Source organism: Loxodonta africana, chromosome 9, assembly GCF_030014295.1.
Source record: "Loxodonta africana isolate mLoxAfr1 chromosome 9, mLoxAfr1.hap2, whole genome shotgun sequence".
Taxonomy (NCBI): domain Eukaryota; kingdom Metazoa; phylum Chordata; class Mammalia; order Proboscidea; family Elephantidae; genus Loxodonta; species Loxodonta africana.
This window is the reverse complement of record NC_087350.1, coordinates 80,680,002-80,703,337: the sequence shown is the minus strand read 5'-3', so window position 1 is coordinate 80,703,337 and position 23,336 is coordinate 80,680,002. Positions and strand designations below refer to the sequence as shown.

General features: G+C 51.2%; 1 protein-coding gene across 4 annotated transcripts in view; it reads right to left on the bottom strand.

Annotated features, from left to right (window-relative positions):
- The window catches only part of PAX5 (paired box 5), a 200,154-nt gene extending 177,089 nt beyond the window's left edge, over positions 1 to 23,065 (bottom strand). The window contains exons 1-3 of one of the 4 annotated variants that reach the window (XM_064291723.1): positions 22,690 to 23,065; positions 9,273 to 9,438; positions 3,693 to 3,890 (exon numbers count right to left, since the gene is read on the bottom strand). In XM_064291723.1, the coding sequence (XP_064147793.1) occupies positions 3,693 to 3,890; positions 9,273 to 9,438; positions 22,690 to 22,735 (410 nt within the window). In that variant the 5' untranslated portion in view covers positions 22,736 to 23,065. The remainder of the gene's footprint in view (positions 1 to 3,692; positions 3,891 to 9,272; positions 9,439 to 22,689) is intronic. The other 3 variants (XM_023545128.2, XM_064291725.1, XM_010587822.3) reach the window with 3 other exon arrangements.
- Between the last annotated feature and the right edge of the window lie 271 nt (positions 23,066 to 23,336).

Below are 23,336 nucleotides of genomic sequence, written 5' to 3'. Positions count from 1 at the left end.
TCCAGGAAATCTCCTCCAAGCCTAGCAGAACTGGTTCAGTGTTGTTTAACCCCACATCGGTCATGGTTTCCCAGATTGGTCCCATGAAGACAGTAGGAAGGCACTCACTTCTAGGGGTGGAGATGACCCTGCTGACCACCAGAATAGCTACAAGGCCAGCCACCACTCCCTCCCCCAGCTGTTTGAAATAGAGCAATAATGAGAAGCTGGCTCTAGGGAGGCAGGGGCTGGGAGAAGGAGCCGTTGATCCCCTTATTGTTGTTGTTGTGTGCCATCAAGTCGATTCTAACTCATACCGACCCTACAGGACCGAGTAGAACTGCCATAGGGTTTTCAAGGAGCAACTGGTGGATTCCAACTGTCAACATTTTGATTAGCAGCCTGAGCTCTTAACCACTTCACCACTAGGGCTCCAATGACAAGGCAGGTTTTTAGAAGTTGCATCCATTCAAATGCAACGGGATCTTTGTCTTCATGTGGAAAACAAAATCCGATGGTAGGTTGGCTCAGGCTTTCTTGGTAGGGGAGGAGGGTATAGCACCATGAGATTGCCCCACACTTAGTTTATTTGCACTGCAGTCAATTGGTTGGCCATACACCATTCAGCTCTCCCTGCAGAGGAGCCCCAGAGACAAGCCCCAGAGGGAACCCCTGGAGAAAAGTACAGGAAAGTGTACCTCGAGACTACAGATCACAGAGGGAGCCTGCAGAAAGACAGCAAAACATGCAGGTTCCAAAATGGAGTCAGAATCGCTGTTTTCCACCTCCTTGCCACTCTTCTCCCAGATCCTCAACTCTGTCACTTGCAGAGTCCTGCAGGGCAGTGATGGAAAGGGACCAGCTCCCGTCTTCCATCGAGGCCTAGGCTCTACCCCCAGCTCTACCACGAAGCCATCATTCCCCTGCACTCCCATCTGGACCTCAGTTTCTACACCTGTCACAGGGTAGAGTCAGGCCTTGGGGACTGTAGGTCACCACAGATGTGAAAGCATCTTAGAGGCATGGCCAGTTGGGCCACAGCTATGGACCAGGACACCCAGGAGGCCCCTGAGGCCAGCCATGGCCCAGCAACCAGCAGCCAGCCATGCAGTACAGCTCCTGACACAAAGCATCAGTGATCCAGGATTTCCCAAGGCCACACATTCCAGTACCTCCTCCACATCCTTTGCAACATCTGTAACCACTGTGCTCTACTTACTTCATATGTTTCCTTCAAATAGCTAACTTTTTAAGTTAAATAAATTAATTTTGTTAGGTAATTTCAGTTCCCTGCCAAAAATGGGGTAGGGGGTGTCATAAAGTTCACAAAATAACTGATTTAGTGGGCTAGTTATATTTTTCAAAAGCACATTACAATAAATTCATCACAAAACAATTTTCATCTTGCATCACAGAGGAAGTAAAATGGAGCCTTGCAAGTGAGTTATGCTTATCCTGCAAGTCGTTTTTTAATTGAAATTGGTCTCCACAGTTTAAAAATATGGAGATTTCACATACACAAACATATGTGCACACATACATACATATGCACACAAGTCCTAGTTTCTTCTCTTTAAGAATAGAATGGACCTGGTGAATGCCGGGCCCTCATGCCTTGCAATATTCAGCCGAAGCTGCGAAGCAACTGTCCCTTTAACAGGACTTGTGCTCCTTGGTTTGCCACATACCCAACCTCTCCCTATCGCCTTATGCCTCGCCTGCTTCACTCATTACATTATCTGCCTGGTCCCACATGGAAGTTTGTGTCTGTGACCACCATAGACCAACTAAATTCATCTTGCAAACCACCAATCATATGTATAGCCCACTCTGGGAAAGACAGAGCTAAAGATTCTAGGTCCCCCAAAGCTTGACTGTGGGTTTGACTGAGGTTCCTCTGTCGAGCAAGCTCACTCCTAGGTTCAAATCATGATGGTATGTGCCTCACTCCACATTTGTGCTTTGGTTGTTGTTGTTAAGTGCCAACAAGTGGGCTCCAACTCATAGCAACATCACGTACAACAGAACGAAATGTTGCCCAGTCTTGCATCATCCTCACAATCGTTGCTACGTTTAGGCCCATTGTTGCAGCCACTGTGTCAATCCATCTTGCTGAGAGTCGCTCTCTTTTTTGCTGATCCTCTACTTTACCAGTACATTTTTTAAGATTTTAAAGAAATCTTTCACTGTAGATTTGCCTAATGCCTAATGCAATACGTCGTGCTTTGAAGACTTGGAAAAAAACATTTGTTGCCTTGTGTCACAGAAATCCTGCAACTAACCATAAACAGGGGACTCACAAAGCACATTGGTGCCCCTCGTAATCCAGAAAAAAGAACAGTGGTGTTACTCGTAAAACCATCACAATCATTGCTACCTCCTTGGCAATACTATACTTTGCTCAAGTTGTCCAGGCTGTCACCTAGAACCCCACCCTGGGTTAAGAGTCCCTGAAGAACAGAAACATAGAGACCGTGTGCCTGATTACCCTCTACCTTCTCAGCACCTTACGTGACATGGGGACCTTGGTAAAGGTTTGCTGAGAGAAGAAAAACAGGCAAATGGTTTACGAAACAGCAGGACTCAAAGCATCAACACACACAGGCACACGGTGACTCTGTGCAGGGTGTCACTGTATAAGGAAGACTGTCAGTGCTGGAAGGGACCTCAGAGACATTCTCATCTGACCATCCTCACTCTGCCAGGGGTGAAGGTTCCCCTAGGCCCAGACAAGGGTAGGGTGTGACCTTGGAGAAATGGGAACTGTTGAAGTTTTTAGTCTGTTGGCTTCTCTTCTTTGTGAAGCTTAGAGAACAATCATTTCAGTTCATCTCAACAACTTCGTCCCTAACCCTATGTGGTTAAATGAAATTGAGACTGCGCCATCTGCATTAGAAAACGTCCTTTCAGGAATTCACTCTGAAATCTCTGGAGCTCCGTTAAGTGTATCCTAGATCAAATTGGAGGGAAAAAGCCGTTGTGGATCCCAGGAAGACCCCAGGCCTGGCACCCAGGGTATTTCTTTGGTTCACTCTCTCCACGAGTGAGATTCAAGGAAGTTGGGGAGTGGGCAATCCCCTCACTCCAGAGCATCTTAGCGTCCTGCACATCACTCTTTGAGATCACAGACTCACATTAGCACCACCTCTGGGAGCCCTGGGCTCTCAGAGAGGTGAAGAGCCTTGCCAAAGTCACACTTGGAGTTTGTGGAAGAGCTGGGACAGGGGCCAAATATCCCAATCCAAGTCAGGACTCTGCTCCCCACACTCACTGGTTCAACCTCTGCCCAGACGAGGCAGGGATGTTCTTCCTGGGAATCCCTAGGATGGGTCAGTGGTAAGACTTCGAGCCTGAGCTTGCAGGGACAGTGATGTTTATGAAGGCCTAATCAAGACAGTCCTCTGTAAAGTGCACCACATATGGAGCAAGGTGGTGAAGGGAGTGATGGAAATCACTCTGCACTCAGGAGAATCTCAAACAGCCACAGCCGGGGTATTGGCATGGCCCCCCTCTCTCTGAGCCAAGGACCCCTGCCAACTTTAGAGGGAAGAAGTGTAACAGAGAGACCCACCAGGCTCTGTTAGCATCCTTCTTATCGATAATCCCTAAAAGGCCTTGGTGAAAGGAGGATCCAGATGTTCCAAGGAAGACACACATAAAGACCCAGGACCCTCTGCCCAGATCCCCAGCCCCAACAGGCACCAGCCCCTCACCTGTTGATGGAGCTGACGCTGGGCACTGTGTCATTGTCACACACCCGCTCTGCCAGCAGCCGGTCCCTGATCTCCCAGGCAAACATGGTGGGGTTTTGGCGTTTATATTCAGCGATTTTTTCCACCACTTTGGGCGTAGCAACCTTTGGTTTGGATCCTCCAATTACCCCAGGCTTGATGCTCCCCGTCTCGTAATACCTAGGACCCAAGCAGAAGGAGAAAGGAGCTTAGCCACAAGGGACCAGCAAAACAGATGTTGGCAACAAAATAACAGGCTACTCTGCACTGTCCTACATAGTACCACTAGCCCTATGTGGCTTTTGAGCATTTGAAATGAGGCTAGTCTGAATTTCGACGTGCTGTAACTGTAAAATACACACCATATTTTAAAGACTTCACACAAAAAAGAAAGTAAGCATTTCATTAATAATTTTTTATATTGTTATATGATGAAATGATAATATTTTGGATATATGAAAGGTTTTGGCTTATGGGGTTAAATATATATATTATTTGAATTAATTTAACCTGTTTCTTACTTTTTTTATGTGCTACTAGAAAATTCTGAATTACATATGGGGCTCACATTATAGTTCCACTGGACAGCACTGGTCAGGATGCTACACATGAACAAGATTCTGCCACATTCCTCTACCATTTTACAGTTTACAGAAAACTTTCAAGTCATCTTTCCCCTTTGATCCCCACCACCACTCTGAAGCACATAAATGTTTGGAAGAAATGAAAAAATGAATAAGTCCCCATCTACAGATATAAAACCAAGACTCACATCAGTTAAACAGCTTACCCAGAGTCACACAAGGTCAAATGGCCAAGTCAGGATTGTGACTAGCCTCCTGAGCTAAAATATTCCCAGAAAGTTGGCCTGTACCTTTCATTTGCCAGCTCTCCTACCCTCCTAACAGATTCGTCCACAGTACATGAAACTGTCCCCTAAAATGCAACTTATTTTTCCATAAAAGAAACAATAATCCTGGCGTAAAATTAAAAGGAGTGTTGGGTCCCAGAATTAACTGGAAATACGTGCTACTAGTCAAAACCCACGCAATCAAAAAAAAACCACAAGTCGCAGCAGCTCTTCCAAGGACCTCCCCAGAGGTAAATCGCTGTTTCTAAGGACATTTCCATGCTATCAGCTCTTCCTCGTTAGCGCAAATAGGATGTCAGGGTTTTACAGTAAAACCGGGACCAGGGAGAAGAGTGCCACAGAAGATCATTTCAGGGGGAAAAATTACTCGACTCCTTTTCTGAACTGAGCCTTCCCTGGATGTCTCCGTCAACATTTACAGAGGAATCCTTGCCTTCCTCTTCCAAAGAAGATTATCTTACAGTTGAAAATTTGTTTTTTAACCAAAAGGACATTTTTAGAAATGACTGGCAATTTTTAAACCTAACGAGAGTTTCTCACAGGTAAGGAAAAGAGGTAATTCTCCCTTGAAACTGGCAGAACTGAAATGTTACCCAGGAACAGTGACCAGTCGAATTTAAAGAAATGCTGAAATTTTCCACCTCGGTAAGTCTGGTTGGGACCAAGTTAGTGAACATTCTGGAAGCAAATGAAATAATTTTGAAAGAGTAACATGGAGGTGGAACTTATATTTTTTGTTGAGAAGAGAGTCACTTACAAACTTTGATCATAAGGCAACACCTAACCTATTCTCCCTCTTTCTGTATTTGCTAAAAAATTATTCTTAGTCACAAATGGTTTTTTTTTAAACATCCAAGAAAATACTTTCTGCCAGAAGTCTAGAAAAGCACCTAAATCAAGGCAAACACCAATCTCTGCAGCCTCCAATTACTCTTTTAATTTTACAATAGGAAAACATTTTTTACTATCAACACATCTGTGTATCTGCGGTGGCACAATGGTTAAGCACTCAGCTGCTAACCACAAGGTCGGCGGTTTGAACCCACCAATGGCTCCTTGGGAGAAAAGACTTGGCAATCTGCTCCGGTGAATATTTATAGCCTTGGGAGCCCTATGGGGCAGTTCTACCCTGTCCTACAGGGCCACTATGAGTCAGAATCAACTTGACAGCACACAACAACAAGAAGTCTAAAGTTTACAGAGCTCTTTCTCGAACTATCTTGATCCTCACACCAATCCTGTGGGACCAGCAGGGCTTTATACAAGTGAAAACCAATGACTTAGAAGACTAAGGGGCTTGCTCAACACGCTTCTGGAAGCTAGAGGCAGCCCAGCTTTTAATCGTGGCTCTTTCTGCTAACACAAACTGCTGCTTTGGTTGCAAAAATTAAAATAGTAATAATAATGATGCTTTACAATTGTAGAGGGCTTTACTGTTCAGCAGGCATTCTCACATGCACCTTTTCATTCATTCATTTACTCAGTCAATAGTCATTGAGTGTCTGTTGAGGCAGGCACAGCCAAACAGATGACCCGTGCTCGGTACTCAAAATCCTTAGTTGAATGGGACTGCAATATTCACGCAGCAGCTGAGAGGGCAGCAGGATGAAGCCTCCCCACCTATATGGCTGGTGGGCAGCAGTGCTTAGGACACTCCGCCCATCCCACCTGTGCAGTGCCAATCTGGGTGGCTGTGGTCTTGACATGAGGGGTCTCTCTCTTTCTTTTGACTGACACATAGGCCAGGCACTTACAAGGCAACCCTGACACTCCCAAAACTCCAACTTGCATCTGTGTCAAGAGAAGATGCAGACTTAATAACCACCCTTTCATCTCAGCAACACAGCCACGCAGCCCTTTGGCTCTCAGGCAAAGGACAAACAACAGCCCTCGATACACAGTGCAGTTCAGTGCAAAGTGCATTACTCTGGGAGTCAAGAGGTGTGGATGCTGGTCAGTGGCTCTGACACTAACCTCTATGCAAACTGGACTAGCTCAGCCTCTCGGGGCCTCAGTTACCCCACTGGTATGATAGGGGGAGGATCTTTGCCCTGCCGACCTTGCAGGGCTGTCGTAAAGGCAGAAACACAGACTGGTTAAGAAAAGCTTTGCAAGACACAAAATAAAGAGCTCCTGTTGAGGATTCAAATCCCCTGAATGTTTATTAATACTATGTAACAAACCACCCAATTCCAAAAGGCCTGAACCTCCCAGCCAGGCTTCAGTGAAAAAAGACAACAGCCAGCCTTTTCCGGGTGGATTTTCCTCGGCGTCACAGGCCACAGAGCCATGCCTCTCGGACCCCCTTGCAGCCTTCAGCTCTGTAGCCTGAATGCCCATACTCCTGGCAGGTCGCCCATCTTCCTGAGATGGCGGGGGTCCCTGCCTGCCCCAGGGACTCTGCTTGCCTTGCCATGCAGCCTCTGAAAACCACAGCCACCACACACCACAGGCTCTCTACAATCTGTCACCTCATGTGCACCCATCAAATTCTTCAGAGACCAAAAAAAAAAAAAATCGGTGGATCGAAAAACCCCAGTTCAGAAATTCCCAGTCACACCGTTTTAGGGCTGAACTTGTTTCTTAAAAGGCAGTTCTAATTAGAATGACATTTTGTCCACTGTGGTTCTTAGTTATGAAAATAATGAGCTATGAAATTCCAATTTATTGTTGACAACTTAAACGGCCAGGCACCAGAGCGGCGCATAACTTCCAAGTGCCACTCTACCTAGTGACAAATCTATTCTGGGCCTGGGAGCCCAGGGAGGCTGCGGGTTGGGCTTGGGAGGGTCCCTATCCCCTTCAGTCTCCTTGGGAGCTTTGGAGGGCTCCAGGGCACCAGAACATGAGGACCCAGCATCTGGACGGCCCCTCTGAGAAGGGCTCAGCATCCTGCCCTGGGAAGATCTCAAATAGCAAGCAAAATGTCAGCTCAGCAAAGATGTCTCAGCAAAAACAAAGGAAGGGCCTTTTTTCTCTCTCCCTCAGTACAATGAAGAGGCTTCACAAGAAGATATCAAAGACCCATTTGACTCTAGAAGTCGGATGCTGAAACCATCTAAGATATTTTTCTCTTTCTCTCTTTCCCTCGTCTCTAATCTCTTTCCTTCTCTTACACCCCCATCTCTCTCTTTCTACTTCTTTGTCTTTTTTCCCACCCTCTTTTCTCTATCTTTGTCTTCTTTTTCCCTTTTCTCTTTATCTACTTCTCTTTTGAGTCTACTTTCTCTGTTCTAACCAAAACACCGTGCTGAGGCTCATTTGTTTGCTGAGGGCTAAACAGGAGTGGACCCATAGCCTCTGAGGCAGGAGAATGAGGAACAAACACATGCTGCCAGACCCCTGGCCCTGAAACGTCCTCCCTTGGCCTCAGTAAGTCTCCCCAAGATTATCAGAAGCTGTTGCTCCCTCCACCTGAGAGAATTTCTTAAATTCCAGCAGATAGAAGGGAAAGAGCAAGCAGAAAGTCACAATGGCAATGACGTACTTCAAAATATTTATTTTCTATTCAAGCATCTGCTATGAAACCATAATACAAGCTACAGGACAAAGGTTGTTTTCTGACCCAGGGAGAGAGATGCTGAGAGCATGTATGATCGCTAAACCTAGGGTTGCTCCTGGCTGCCAAAACCAAAACCCACTGCCATCGAGTCAACTCTGACTCATAGCGACCCTACAGGACAGAGTAGAACTACCCCCATAGTGTTTCCAAGGAGCACCTGGTGGATTTAAACAGCCAACCTTTTGGTTAGCAGCCATAGCTCTTAACCACCATGCTACCTGGCTGCCAGGGAGACCTATAACACCATCGTATGGCTGAAAACAAACCTGTGGCTTTGCTTTTGGGGTTTGGCAAGGCAAGGATAGTCGGGGGGTCAAAGTGCTTTAGGCTCCAGCCCAACCTGAGTACTGACTGGCCCAATGAACCTGGGTCAGTCACTTTGCCTCTCTCAGTTTGTTTCTTCATCTCAAAACACGCTTCGCCTGGCTCGTGCTGAGTGAGGCGCAATGGAGAGCACACACAGGCGTGCTAAAAGGCTGGACAGCCCTCTGGGAGGATCGTCATTGTGAGTATTTTGCTTGCAGCAAATCGCCAGCTCAAATGGCAACTTCCAAATGTCAAATTTGAGAGTTGGTGGTTGTTTTATTTATTTATTTTTCCTCCTCTAATTTAATATATACTTAGGAAGGCTGTCACTATAGGGGAAACAAAACAGACAGGAGCAAAATACTGCAGCCCAGTATGGTTGCACGATAACCCAAAACTGAAAAGGATGACTGACTGATAAAAATGAAACGTGCTTTCGAAAACATTAAAATGAAACATGACACTCTGGCTGAGTTTTCCACTCACCCTGCTCAAATCCTAGGCTCACCTAAGATGGATAGGGGAAATTCCCAAGCACCTCTTACTCTTGGGTTCTTTAGAATAATTCACCATCTTTTTAAAAAACACATTGTCCTTCCTGACTGAGTCACCCCATTCCATACATCACTTGAGACAGGCTCTTTACAGGGGTACTTTGAGTTGAACGGCCTCGGAAGGACTCTGCAAACTCTAAAGTGCTGTGCTTGTGCAATGAAGTGCCACCATGAGTCTCACTATGACACTGGCACATTGGACAGCTGCTGGGTCATGTTTGAGGTCTTTATTCGAAAAATAAAGAGAAGCATGGGGCTCCTGCCTTTACCTGCCAAGAATTTTGCTGACACAACCATGGCTGACCCGAAGCTGCCTGGAGATGTCACAGGGCCTGACTCCTTGGTGAGCAAGTTCCACTATCCTTTGGCGGACTACATCCGGGAGTGGCCGTCCATTCACAAAAACCCCCCCAAGCTGATTCACTCCTCCATGTCCTGAAACAGATCAGAAACAAAAGGCAAGGGAAAAGGTGGTTAGAACCAGTCACAAGTAGACAGTGCCGCTGTGTGTGCCCGGAGCCCCCTGAGCAGAAATGGCAAGCAGGCTGCATGTCTTGAGCCTGGAGTCAGAATGAGCAGGCCACACCAGCACCCCAGATTGCTTTTCAAAATTAATCTTAGCCTTTGTCCCTCTTTAGCCAGTCAACTGAGCTATTGGTAGCAAGCGTCCCCGTACTATGGTTCCTTTAGTTATCAGCATTTTCCTTGTAACTTATGGTGTTTTAACAACGGACTGTATGAAGACCCCAGCCTATAACTAAAGGGGCACAGCTTATGACATGATGCTGAGGTCTAACTAAGATCCTAGGGAGGGGATACATTTTTAAATACATCAAATTTAAAGAGAAAAAAAAATGAAACTCTTTTAACAGATGTCTTTAAAAGTGAGAAGCACTAGTCCAATATACCTAGATTTCAGGGAGGAAAAAAATGTAAATCAGCAATCTGACTTAGGGGCTAAGGACTTGAAAAAAATTATTTTAATTTAGCATCTCTGGAGTACTGAGACAAAACCTTAACTACCGCTTTGTTTAAAACCCATCCTTCAAGAAGGTGAGGCTGTTGTGCAAACTTGACCACTGTACCCTCTCACAGCACACAAAAGAAATGGGTCGGAGGATCTTCCACACACCACACATTCCACTTCACTGCATCGGGATTTGTTACGAAGAGGTTTCCCTGGAATTTTGTGGTGTTTTGCAATTGATAAGCAGCTTTAAGTTGGTTTAAGGGGAAATAAAGAAGCAGGGAAGGTCCCTGAACCACAGATTTTACAAGGGCTGTGGGGTGGATTTTAAGTAAAAGGAGTTCTGAAAAGTGTCTTCTTTACTCAATATGCTCCCTTCCTTTATATCAAGGTTCATCTGGAGGAAAACGGGGGGCCCAAGGAAGTGAAGAGTCAAACCAGTCAACAGAACAATCCAGAGCAGCAACATCATTGACCTTGTAGCCGTTAATCAGCCACTAGCTGACATTGCTGAGAACTGGAGCCAAAAGCCAAGTCCAAGCATTTGCCGATGCTGCTGGCAGCTCAAAAGCCAAGGTAGTGGGAAACCTCTTCCTAAACTGGGACTTGGCTGGGACTGGACCATACAAGGAAAGTCAAAGCATCTCAGAAGTCGCACATACATACACACTCACTCCAGGTCTAAAACAAAACCGCCACCTCGTCTTGGCTATTTCTCCTCAGTTCTCAACTACTATCCAGATTCATGAGAAACATCTGAAACAGAGGGTGCAAAAGCACCCATTACATAACTTATTTCCTAATACCTGGAAAAGTAATTCGTTGAAGTTTCCAATGAGAGTCAGTTTGAATATTTCCCCAAATTCCAATCTCAGGCTTATTTCAAGGAAAAACACAATTTTACAAATCACCGCAGTACTTAGTTCCAATTCTAGGCTGAATTTTAATCAGTTTTGCTTGTTCTAAAACCCTCCAGACATTAAAAAAAAAAAGGAAAATCATCCCGAATTGAATTTTGCAGGTAGGAATGCAACTGCATAGTTCACCTGAAACAGAAATACTACAGCCACTCTGGTCAAGGATCTTAAGACAGCTTTGTTCTGGGGCTGGGAATGCCTAACAAAAAAAAGGGTTACCAAGATCTTTCAAGAACAGGGTAGATTTGAGTAAAAGAAAGTAAATTCAAAATTGATAAGCATTCACCTGGGAAGACAAAGGGCAGGAAAAGGAAGCTAAAAGCACCCAGCATTAAGGTGACCTGGGAGTCTAAGCATTGTGGCCCATCTGCAATAGCCTGCTCTTTACACCACCGGCAAGTGACACTTTTTGCCCAAACGCAGCAGCAACCTTCAGAGGACTTAAATTCCAAGAGCAGTCCCGTAGGACATTTTTAAGTTTTGGGGACCGTTTTGTACCATGGAAAAAACCCTAAGTGTTCCCCCACTCCCCCTCCCCAAGAGCCTGAGAGCCTGGTCACTCTAGGTGATAGCAGACCCCTAAACCACCTTTGCCCACAAAGTCTGGGCCATCAGTGCCTTCCCAGAGTCTGATTCACATGTCCACAGCTGACATCAGATCCAGGATGAGCTGGGAGCCCTCGACTTTTCCTGGAAAGCCCTCTTTCTCTCAGTCATGGGGCCCTGGTAGCACCGTGGTTAAGCGTTCGGCTGCTAACCAAAAGGTGGGCAGATTCGAATCCACAGCAGCTCCTTGGAAACCCTATGGGGCAGTTCTACTCTATCCCATAGGGTCACTAGGAGTCGGAAGCTCAGTCATAGTCCTACCCAATAGAGCTCTTCTGAGGATAAGGAGGAGAAGGCAATGTCTCCCACTTAACCCTGGGATTAGAAAGAAGTGAAATTCAAAGTCCGAGAGAAGGAAGGCAGTAGGGGAAAGAAAAGAGGAAAGAGATTAAAGGGGACTCTGAGAGATGTGTGAAGGGTGCAAAGCATGACCACAAAATAAGCAGGATGGCCAGGGGAGAGAGATCCTGGAAGGAAAGCCACAGGTAACGAAGGCAGACTAGGAGAAAAAGGAAGGGAGAAGTTGGCCAGGCAGAGAAAAGAAAGCTTGGTATGGTGCACAGTGAAAGACAGAAGAGAAAATGGAGGAAGCCTAGTAAGGACGCATCTGGAGGGTAGGGGGCTTCTGTGAAGGGGGACCTTTGTTTTCTGGGGCCCCAGCTTCAGCCTGGCATCTCCTTGGAAAATCCACATCCCAGCCTCTACTCACTGTAGGTTCCAGCTGGGTAAAGGCTCATCCCATGGGGAAGGGGCATAGGGAGGTGCAAAGACTCAGCCACACTTTTCAGAGATAAATAAAATTTACAGACAGACTGACACAGAAACAGAGGAAAACAAATCAAAGCAAAGACCAGGAAACAGACACACAGACACAAGGAAAACACAGCCCCGCCCCCACAGGGCAGACGGAGCAGGGTTCGCAGGGAGGTGGGGAGAGAAGGGCTGAGCTGCAGATGCCCCTGGGGCCTTTCTGGAAGGGATCGGCTTCTACAGATGCTCCGCAGGCCCCGATAAGGACATGCTGCCCACCCAGAGCCTCTGTCCACACCCCCAAAGCCCACGGCTGGGCATAGGGCCTCTGGGGAGGGTCTCTGCTGACTCAGCTGCTGATTGAACTCCAGGACCTGAAGGGTCATTGAAATTCTTTCTAGATGCACCAGGGAGGAAGAATAAAGGGGCACACAGGCATGCAAACAGGAACTCAGAAAAAGGGCAGAGATGAAATCTCCTTTAACGGACTCTCTAGTGGACAGACAGGTGCTAACACACACGGACAGTTGGGCCATGAACAGATATGGTTGAACCAGACAGAGAGAGAGTCTTGCATATGTGTGCCCACCCAGACAGTCCATTGCCCTTTCTCTGGAATCTGAGTCCCTCCCCATCCCCTTGCAAGAATCCTCTTAAAGCCTTGTTTTTTAATGCCTCCATCAGAAAGCTTCAGCTTTGCCCTCATGAACTTTGTCAGTCCTTTTGTCTTTCTGACCTCAATGCCATACTCTGTAAAATGGTGTAGCTCAAGGATTAGGGAATGCTCAGGTAGAAAACTCATTACAAAAGTGCTTTGTAACTGGTAATAACACCTAGGGAAGGGAAGCATCTGGGGAGGGGGACAGAAGACCAGTGTGCTAATGAGAAAAAGAGCCTGGAATAAGGGGTGGGGCAGGGGAACACAGAAGCCCATTTCCTGGCAGTGTCTGCTCCTCCCCCACAAACCATTTCCCCACAGAAAGGGGTGGGGGGGAATATGAGGGAGGAAAACTGACCAGAGCCAGAGAAGGAAGATGAGGATTGGGACTTGGTCTGAGCCCCTACGATACCAGAGATCTCCCAGAATCTACTGCTCAGGGATTGAGATGGTCCCAAGTTAGGACCCAAGAGCAGGCCTACATTGTGTAAGCAGACAGAGCTGGGCTCAGAACTAAGGGCACTTTCAGAGGAGCCAGGGGGCTGCACCAGCTAAGTTGGCTGGGGCCCAGCCTCCACTGTGCTGCCTGGGAGATAGAAAATGAGAGAAGGGAGCACTTCCCGGGGAAGAGGACAGATGATGTCCGGGACAAGGAGGGACAGAGACACAGGCATTAGCGGTTGACTAACTGGCACCGACCCGGAAAGAGCTGCCTTCTCCACTCTGATGCACAGCGGAGAGACCACCGGACAGAGGCTATCTTCTCAAAGGCCGGGGAACGACCTCTGGGCTGCCAGGCTCTACACAGAAGCAGGCAGTGAGGGCCGGTGGATTCTCGCCGGCGAGGAGAGAAACGCAGGGGCCAGCCCTCCCCAGATTGCTCCCCAATGGCTCCTTGGCTGAGCCAAGAGCTTGCACACCCCTCAGAGTGTTGCCCCCAACTCCATTGTTTTGGGGCTCAGTCTGCGAGATCAGAATTTCCCCCCTCCCCAGCGGAGCTCAAGTCTGCAGAGAAGGGATAAGGTTGCCGAGGACGCTGGGGTCACCAAGGACTGGAAACCGTTTTGGCCACAGGCCCCTAAATGGTAAGGAACCTTTGGGCTGGGACCGGAGTAAGCGGTTTTTCTGCCAAAATCTCCCCCGCCACTTTGGTGGATTACCTCGGACTCGGGAAATTGACACAAAGGGAAACTGACCAGCCTGCAGCCAGCCCCGGCAGCCTAGACTAACATTCCGCTGACTGCTAGGCCGTTCAGCCCTCCGGGCGCACACGGACATACTCACCCCGGGAAGCTCGCCTTCTCTCCAGCCGGGTCTCTGCTGTCTTTATTAAATAGTGCACCCGGGGCTGGGGAAGCTGGATCCGGGTTGTCTGAGGGGAAGAGAGCCTCCAGCCCAGGAACAACTCCCTGACCTGCACCCCGCGGGGACCTAATCCGGGTTGGGTGCTGCCAAAGACTGGCGCCTTGCTCCGGCCAGTCTCTGCAACACTCAGAAGGGAAACGCGATTCGTTCCACTTGGAATTTGCTGGAATTCTCCGAATCTAATCCGGCGTTAACTCGCCGTGAGAGGAGCGCTCATCTCATAGGAGACTGTGCTAATGGGTTAACTGGCAGGACCCTCGCGGGTCAAGTAGCCAGGCTAGTCTAGCCCGCTCTGGGAATGACCCTTCCCATCTCCTACACTCGAGGCGTCTTTCAGAAGGTGGAACGCCTGCATGGTGACTAATTGGCTGCTGCTTCTTTTTTTCTCTACCTCTTTCTTTCTTTTTTTAGGGGAAAAGCCGTCACGAGGAGCGCGTTCTGCAGAGGATCCAGTGGGGTCTGTAAAGGTCTCGGTATGGACTGGCCGGCTCCTAAGCAGACGCTTAGCTCAGGGACTCTTACTTCGTTGATTTTTCAAAGCCACCTCCTCAACTCCAGGACGCCTTTGGAGCCCTGGGCCCTGTGTCCTCACTTGGCTGTCAATCTCTTCTTCCACACATACAAGCACATAGACCCTGGTCCGGGCCCCATTTTCCCTCTAAGCTGCATCTTGGTCAACCCCGCGACTGAAAAGGACGCGATCGGGGTTGAGTGTGGGGCGCTGTCTGATACTCAGACTGACCTCTCCCTACAACTTCATGCCCTCCAACTGCCCCAGCCCGGGGCTCCCTCGGGGTCCAAGTCGGGACTCCCTGGGCTCTCTGGGATGTCCCCGCCGGAGCCCCTGAATGGCTGCAGCTTGCTGCCTACTCTACGCGTTGCCGGAGACGGGATTCCTGGTGCCAGGTCCTCCGGCCCTGGCGGCCAGGAGCATTGTTCCATGTCCCTGCCTGAGGGTCTTGCACTTTTCAAAGTTGTCTGCTTGGCCACAGAGGTCATGAGTCTTTCCGGCCTTAGTACCTACCCCGCGCTCCGGCACCCCCAACCCGGTCCCTGCCAGGAGAGTGAGAGAAACGAGCTCACCGCCTACTTACTATGCATGGATGCAAACGGGTCGTGCTTACAGTGTATTTCCATCGGGGCGCTCCAGACTGCAAGCCGGCCCACGCCGCCGTCTCCCAGCGCCAAGGGGCTGCCCAGGGCGGCCAGGGAACCGCGCCGCCAGGCCGGGCACCGTGCAAGCTAGGTTCAGGAAACACTGCTGGAGCTTCGGGGCCGTCCTCAGAGCCGCCCTGCCAGGGATCGCCGAGAGCGGCGCAGGGAGGCGGGAAATCGCGCTAGTGCGTCCGGCTGGGAGCCGGCGTCCAACTCCGGCTGGCTTCACTCCCCGGCTGGCTCAGGCAGCGACTCCGGGCCCGGCCTGGGGCAGCAGTGGCCAAGGCACCCGCGGCTTCCAGGACATAACGTAGGGGCCCGCCTCCCAGACGTCTAGAAGCCTCCGGCTCAGATAGGGGTGTCTTTGAGGAGGCCGGCGGGACACGCGGCCCTTGGCTTTACTCAGGGGAGCAGCAAGGCCCGGGGAATGCCAGATTCGTCTCTCGGCCTCGCTGTCTCTGAGGTCTCTCCTCGATCCCTCGGTCTCCGCCGGATCCTTTCGCTCTCCTTCTCTGAGTCTCTAGACTTCGGACTTGGCCCTTCAGCCTCTCTACACCCAGCTTTCCGACGTCTCGGACGAAGTTGCAAAGAACTTCCTCCTTGGCAGCGCTGGGGCCCCGGTGGGTTCAGAGACGCTTCCGCCACTGACGCTAAGGGCGAGACTCCGGAGTCCCGGGAACTGGCAGCCCTTACAGCCCGGGACCCGCTGCCTTCAAAGTTTCCACGGCCCCCGCTGCTCCCCCATCGCTGGGACCAGGAATGGGGGACAACAGGGACGGACTCCTCTCGCTTTGGTATCTGCCTCAAGCCTACCAACTCCTCAAACCCCGCTGCCCTCTCTCGGGAGTCTGGTTCGACTGTCTTTCAGCTGCCTCTTCCGGGACGGCCGCCGCGCTTGCCCCAGGCGTGGAGCTAGGGCAGGAGACTAGAGAAGAAGGTCCTCGCCACCAAAGCCGCTGGGACTGCCGGGGCCGGTGCTGAGATGGAACTGCTGGCCGCTCTGACTCCCCGCGCTGCTGCCGCCGCCGTCGCCGCCGCCGCCGCCGGCGCTAGCCCTCCGCCTGCTTGGCGCGCACAGTGCGCCACCGCGCCGCCCCGGAGCCGCTTTCAGGACCCGCTGCGTGTGGACAGCGCCGCCCGGGGCTCAGCCTCCCTCCGGGCGGGGGCGGGGCGAGGAGCTAACCTGCCAATCACTCTCCGTAAAGCCAATCAGAGAAGCGGCAGCCGGCCCCAGCCCGAAAGGCTGTCCCATTGGCTGAGCTACCCGCGGGCTCCGCCTGGTTAGCCTATACCTGGGCAATGGGAGAGAATGGGGGGCGGGGCCCAGGCGGCGGCGCCACGTTCATTGACAAACGCGCGGGGCAAAGGCCTAGTGGAGCGCCCGGGGGGAGAAAGAGAGTTCCTTGGCGGCTCCCTCCAGGCAGGCCTCCTCACCTCAGCGTTGGAACTCTGGGATGCCCTGAGGGGTTGGGGGCAGCCAAAGCAAGGGTGGAGTAAAATGGTCTCTAGAAAAAGAAAAACCGGACGTCGGAGGAAGACATGAAGCATAGTAGAGAGCCGGTTTTAATCTAGACTCCATCAGACTCTTAATGGACTCAGAATGTGTACATATCAGCCTGTTTTAAACCTCAGTCTCCTCATCTGTAAAATGGGAAGGGTTATTTTAACTCTTTGATTAAGTTTCCTTCCATTTCCTAATTTAATCAAGTGCCTACTAAGCTGCCGCCTCCGCCTCCTCGCCCACCCCCTTCTCTCATCTTTCACGCAGGGCCCCCAGTCCTGCTCTAGCCGAAGGCAGAGACGTGGGGAAAAGGAGTATCTCACACTCCTTTAAAGTTAAAACCAGGGTTCACCTGGGGGAGCGGGCGATCTAAGACTTCGAACCAGGTTGCTCAGGTTCTGCGCCACAGGCCCTCTTTTCAGCCTCAGACCCGAACCGGCCAGACGCTTGGGGGCTGGTGTTGCGCGCAGCTGGGGGCTTCCATCGGCAGGGGCAATTCCGCTTCCGGGGAGGTCTCTTGAGAACCGAACGAGGCCCAATGGTGTACAGAGCTAATGAGGGTCCCTGGAGCTAGCGGGCGGGTGGGTTCTACCTGCAAGGGTCAAGCGTAGCTGTGCCGGGGCGCTATGTTGCCTCAGCTTCCAACTGTGGTAAGAACACAACCCTTCTGCCCTGCTCGGAAGTTACTGTCGTTTTTTAAGAACAAACGGGTGGGTTTCTAGCAAAACTCTTTCAACCCAGAAGGGAAGGATCTTTAGCCAGGAGTCTCATTTTCTCCGGGGTGTGAGGCCTTGGGACCACAATCAGAGGAACCGGACAGCCTTTCTCCATCCAGGCGGCCATAGTTATGTGGACGTCTATGGTGTGCCAGGACCCGACTCTGCCCCAATGGGAGTGACCCAAAGACCCTCCATTTCGAATTCATAAGCGATGATCCTCTAATATTAAAAATAAATTCATCAACACAAGGACTCTGAGTCGCCCACTCCAGACCTGGGTTTGTAGGATAGAGCTCAGGTGGACGCTGGAAGGTCTCTCGGGTCATCTTGTAGCTTTAGTTTCTGCCTCAGTCGTTCTTCCGGTTCCCCCTCCTTATCTTTCTCACATCCCTGGCCTGGCTCGGCCCTCGGACCCACCTTCTGTCCCTGTCCCAGCCCCAGCTGCCCCTGACGGGTAGAAAAGTTTCCGGGGTTGATACCCGTCCCCACCCCTTCCAGGGCACAGCTGCGAAAAACGGCCTTAGGCAGGTCTCTGGGGGCCAGGAGGCTGCGGTGTGCTGGGGGTGGGGTAGTGGTGCTATCTCTCCTTTGTCTGGAACCCGGCCTGTCCAGACCTTCTTCCCCCGGCTCACCAGCGTCTCAGAGCAGTAAGATCACTGCAGCGGGGAGGCACCTGGAGGGGTTTGAGTTCCCGCTTTCACTCCCCGCTTGCTGGAGTCAGGTGGGTGGGAAGTGACTGGAATTCAGAGCTCCAGACCCGACTTGCGAGCTTTAAGTTCCCGCTGGAGAGGCGGGGCTGTGGGGATGCTCTGAGGGACTCGGCCAGTTACACCCCCACCAGTGTTTGTTGAGCTTGGGCCTACAACCCCAGATTCTAGATTCTTTGAGCTACAGGCTTTCCCCCATTTTACAGATGCAGGGCCTGGGGCCCAGAGGCAGGCTATGACTTGCTCGAGGTCACAAAGCAAGTCGCGTGTAAAGGCTGTGAGCCGGGAACTCTTTCCCAGAAGCGCCTCTCCAGAAGAGCCCCTACCGGGAAGGCAGGACGTTTCTGTGTGCCAACAGGGCTCCTTCCGTGGGGATGGGCCCAGAAAAAAGGGAGAGTGCCAAATGAAATCAAAGGACTCAGCAAGGATATGTCGGCACACGCCTGTTTCTCTTCTAATACCTGTGCAATTCAGACAGAATCTCCAGGACACTGTCAGGTGGGATGGAATCAGAGAAGATTCCTCCAACAGTATAGTATCTCGAATTCCCTGTTCCACACAGTCGGTAGGTTTCCGGAGCCAGAACTCAAATCTCTAGCTTGGGGCGGCTTGGGTGGTCGCCGCGTGGCTTCCACAGGACCAGTCTAACCTGTGCGCAGAGAACGGCCCTCTCCCGCACGGCGTGATGCGCCCGGCAGAGGGAGTTTGGGGAGCGCGTCCTGCTCACCCCACCCCCCGCCTCCCCTGCGTGAGGGTTATTCACCTCCGCGGACAAGCAGGTCTCCGGAAACTTCTAACCCCAAGGGACGCGACCAGACCTAATATCCTAGCCACCTAGCTGAGCCTTACAGGCCACCGAACGCTGGCCCAGAGAGGTTACGTGACTAACCCGAGATTTCACAGCGATTTGATGGCGGAGCCAGGCTTCCGCGCCTTTGGTGCTGCCTCCAGGGCTGGTGTCAAAGCCACAGCGCTGAAAGAGGTCTGGCCTAGCAGTGCGCCAACAGTCGCGTGGTTTTGTTCTCTAAGCAGCACTGCGAGTCGGCTTTAGGGGTCCGGCCCCGTGCTAGGCACCGGGGGCTAGCAACGGTGAAAGAAAACCACCTCCGAAGAAATTCAATTTATGTAAATCGAATCGCTTTTGAAAGTTTTGCGATTAAAAGGAAGCCAATTGAAAGCCGCAAAATATTCCAAGAGCATCTTGAGCCAAAGACCCGGCTTCTCTCAGAACACACCCCCCTCTCCACCCCACTCTTATCTGTTAGATTCTCCACTTTCAGCGCGCAAAGTTACCGTCGGGTCAGGGGGTCGGGACTCTTTATTGCGCTCTGTTGGCCTGAGATGGACTCCCAAAGCCCCAGTTCAGCCCATTTTCCTGCTCTGGCTTGCGGCAAAGCGAGGCCTACAGGGCTCAGACGATCTGCTCAGTTCAGAAACGGTCAGAGATGCTGCGGACATTGCTGTCCTAAGCCATGGGTCCTTTTTAAACCTCAAACAAACAAACAAAAAATCCGAGAAGGAAAGCAGCTGACTCCAGTTACACAGTCCCGATAGAGCCGATTCCTGCGTGATTCCTTCACCTGATCAGGGGACTGTCCTGCCTGGTCCAGAAAGTGGGTGAAGGAAAGGGGACTTTAACCAGGTTTTTCCGAGAACCAAGTAAAGGACCTTTGTTATCGTCACCATAGCACCCAGCAGGCCAGGGGCGCTGGGAACACCTGTCACCTCTTCCAAAGATGTCAGGTCCGCAGGCCCTTCCCTTGGGGCCTCAACTCTCCCGTGTGTCTAGTGGGGAGAATAATCCCTGAGATGCCGCCTTCCCAAGGCTTGGTGAGATGAAGTTCCGTGGGGAAGCAGTTATTATTAGTCCACCCCTGGGCTCATTCCAGAGCTGAGAGCCTGGATGCCAATGTCCAGTTGTAAAGTGTAGAGTCTATCCAGGTCTTCCTGGCCTTGGGACCCCACAGCTCCCACCTCAGGCGGCTTGCTCAGTAGTAGTTTTTCTCCACTGGGGGCTGGTGTGAGGGTGGGGGGGTCTATCTCCACTCTCGGCAGGAATGAAAGGTATAGGGCCAGAGAAGTCATCTTCCAGCCCTACTCCCTCCACCTGCCCACCTTGTGATCTTAGACAAGCCCCTTTGCCTCTCTGGACCTCAGTTTTCCCTTCTCCTTACCACAAGGAGGTCACTAGGTGAGAGGATCCTTAAGTGGCTCCTGCCCATTGCTGACCTTGCTGGATCTTGGATTTAGAGCTAGGTCATACCCCTTCTCCATTGTACAGATAGGGAAACTGAGGTCTGGGAGAAGGAATGGACAAATAGTCCTGAAGGAAGGAAAGGGAGGTCAAGTGGGCCATGAAAGTACCCTGGATGCCCCTTTGAGCTCCAGCCTCGCCAGCCTCGCCAGCCTCGCCGGCGTCCAGCCCACTCCTCTACCGGCTGCCGGGGGGTCCTGTAGGGTACCGACAGGCGGAAGTGCAGTGCCACCGGCTCAGTACGCCCTTTCCCCGCCTCGCCCCAACTGGTCGGTGAGGTGGGGGCGTGGCTCTCCAGATTTTCAGCCTTGGCCAGCCTAGGGCTCCCCCTCAGCCCCACCCAGGCCCGCCGCGGGGAGGAATGAAATGCTTTATTGATTAAACGATTATTCAGGCGATTGAACTAATCAAAGGGCCCATCGACCGCCGTGAATTACATTCTTCGTAGACAGCTCGTCAGGAGAGGCCCGCACAGACCCCACACCCGGACACTCACAAGCCTAGGTCCTGTTCCCAACCCAGGCACAACCCTTAGTTCTGAGCGCAGGCGCCTGGGAGAGTCCCTCCTACTGAGAGACCAGTCTCCCAGGGAAGGGAGAGCTGGCTGGGGAGGAAGGATAAAGCAGAGGGGTTTTCCAGATTCTTCTCCTTGAGCCCTGGTCCCAGGAATCTTTTGGCTCCCTTCTTTTCTTCCCTCCTCCCCCTCTTGGATCTCTGTCCTCACCTCTTTTCAGTCATGAATTCGGAAACGCACCTACCCAGGGAGTTTTCCTGGGTTTGGAACCTAAGTTCACCCTCCTCTGCTCTTTGACCTGTATTTTGGCTGGTTGAAGGTGGGGGCTCATAGATGGAATAGGAAAGGAGGAACACTGGGAGAAAGGGGAGCTCTGGAGGAGAGTGTGTTCGTATATGGGTTAGCCCATGTGGCCTGGGAGTGAAAGAAGCCCCCAGACCTGGTTAATGACTCCAGGCAGATAGGGGCCTCCTGCAGCCTGCCACCTACCACCTCCTCTCAGACATAAATACGCCCTGCTCCCCAAAGCCTGGGCCTGTAGGAGGCACACACCAGGCCCTGTGCCAGAAAGACCTGTGTGCACACAGGCTTCAGAGCGGGATGCCCAGGCTAGGCACACCATACACCCACCTGTGCTCTCCTCCACTGGAGCAGCACCCACAGGATAAAACCTGAGCACACACATCTCAGTGCTAGAGGCTTGTCTGGGGGAAAGCAAAGGCAGGCTGGGGGGCTCTAGAAATGTCACATCTAGCCAGTAGGCTGCCTGTTCACACCTGCCAGGGTTATGCATATCACAGGAGACGCTTCTGTACAAATGGTAGACTTGACAGTGCCCACAGAGTGAAGTAGTGCACGCCACACACCAAGGGGCCACACGCCCTAAATACACATCTCCACCCTTGCTTCAGTCTCCAACATAATGGCACCTGGGCCTGACTGGCAGTCCCCCACAGACCCCAGACCCATCTCTGTGCCCAGAGGTAGGCACTTTCTTGTGCATTGGCATGCACACAGTGGACAGCTTTCTCACTTCCAAAATCACTTGGAGTATAATGAGTGAACATAAACCCTTAAAGGAGTAGACGCACAGTCAGACCCTTATCCGAATTATAAAAATGTCACTCATGGACACACATTTTGGATGCTCAAAAGAACATACACACAAGCATCACCTCTAACACACACTAAACATACATGGGTATAAAGACACACACAAACTCCTGGACACCCATTCAGACATTTTATAACACATGTAATACATGCAGGACACACACATTGTCAGTCATACACATACTGAGTCCCTTTATGTAAACGCACAGACTTAAACTTACAGACTCCTAGGTAGGCACCCACATAAACATTCAGAAACAGAGAAAAACACGGGCAAATTCGCAGACACATGGACTGAAGCAGAGGCTTGTGAACACACTGGGAAAAAGACACGTAAATGCAACACAGGCAGACATATAGTCAATCCCTGCGAAAATGCGGAGTGCCCCCTCCTCCCCCAGGCCCAGCGCCTGGCTGTGCTCCGTTATTACCACGCCTGGAGCCGGTATCGCGGTCCTACCTGTCCTGCTGGTCCGAGGAGTCGGGTAATTTTTCTCTAAATCCATTTTGATTTTTCAGAACTTGGTGGAATGGACAGGGAAAAAAGTTTCCACTTTTTCGTGCCTTTTTTTTTTTTTTTTTTTTTTGGTGCCAGGGGCCGCTTACAGGTCGGAATAATTCAAGCCTTCCGCTCCCCCGCCGAGCTGGGGTAGCTGATCACTGAGCTGAAACTAAACGTTTTAGGTGGAAAAAAAGCGTCCGAAGGCACCGTGAAATGATTAAGGAACTAAAGAGCTTCTCGCCATGTGAGATCATGTCCTGTTCTCGCCAACATCACAAGATGTCCCCAGACGCGCCGCGCCCCCAGCGCGCGCTTCCCTGCACCGCCGGCCCCGCACTGGGAAAGGGTGTAGGCGCTGCGCTTGTGGCCCTGTTCGGTGGGCGAACCGGGCCGGACCAGAGCAATGCCGGAGGCCCGAAAAGCAGCAGAGCTGCCGCCGCGCCACCCCGGACTTTTATAGGGGCGGGGGGAGGGAAGGAAGGCTTCAAAGTGCGCGGAGCACCAACCGTGCGCCTAGTGGAAGGGGCAGACAGGAGCCGAGCCCGGAGTCGGGGCTCCACGGCCGCACTCTCTACTAGACCTGCATCTTGGGGTCTCGGCCCTAC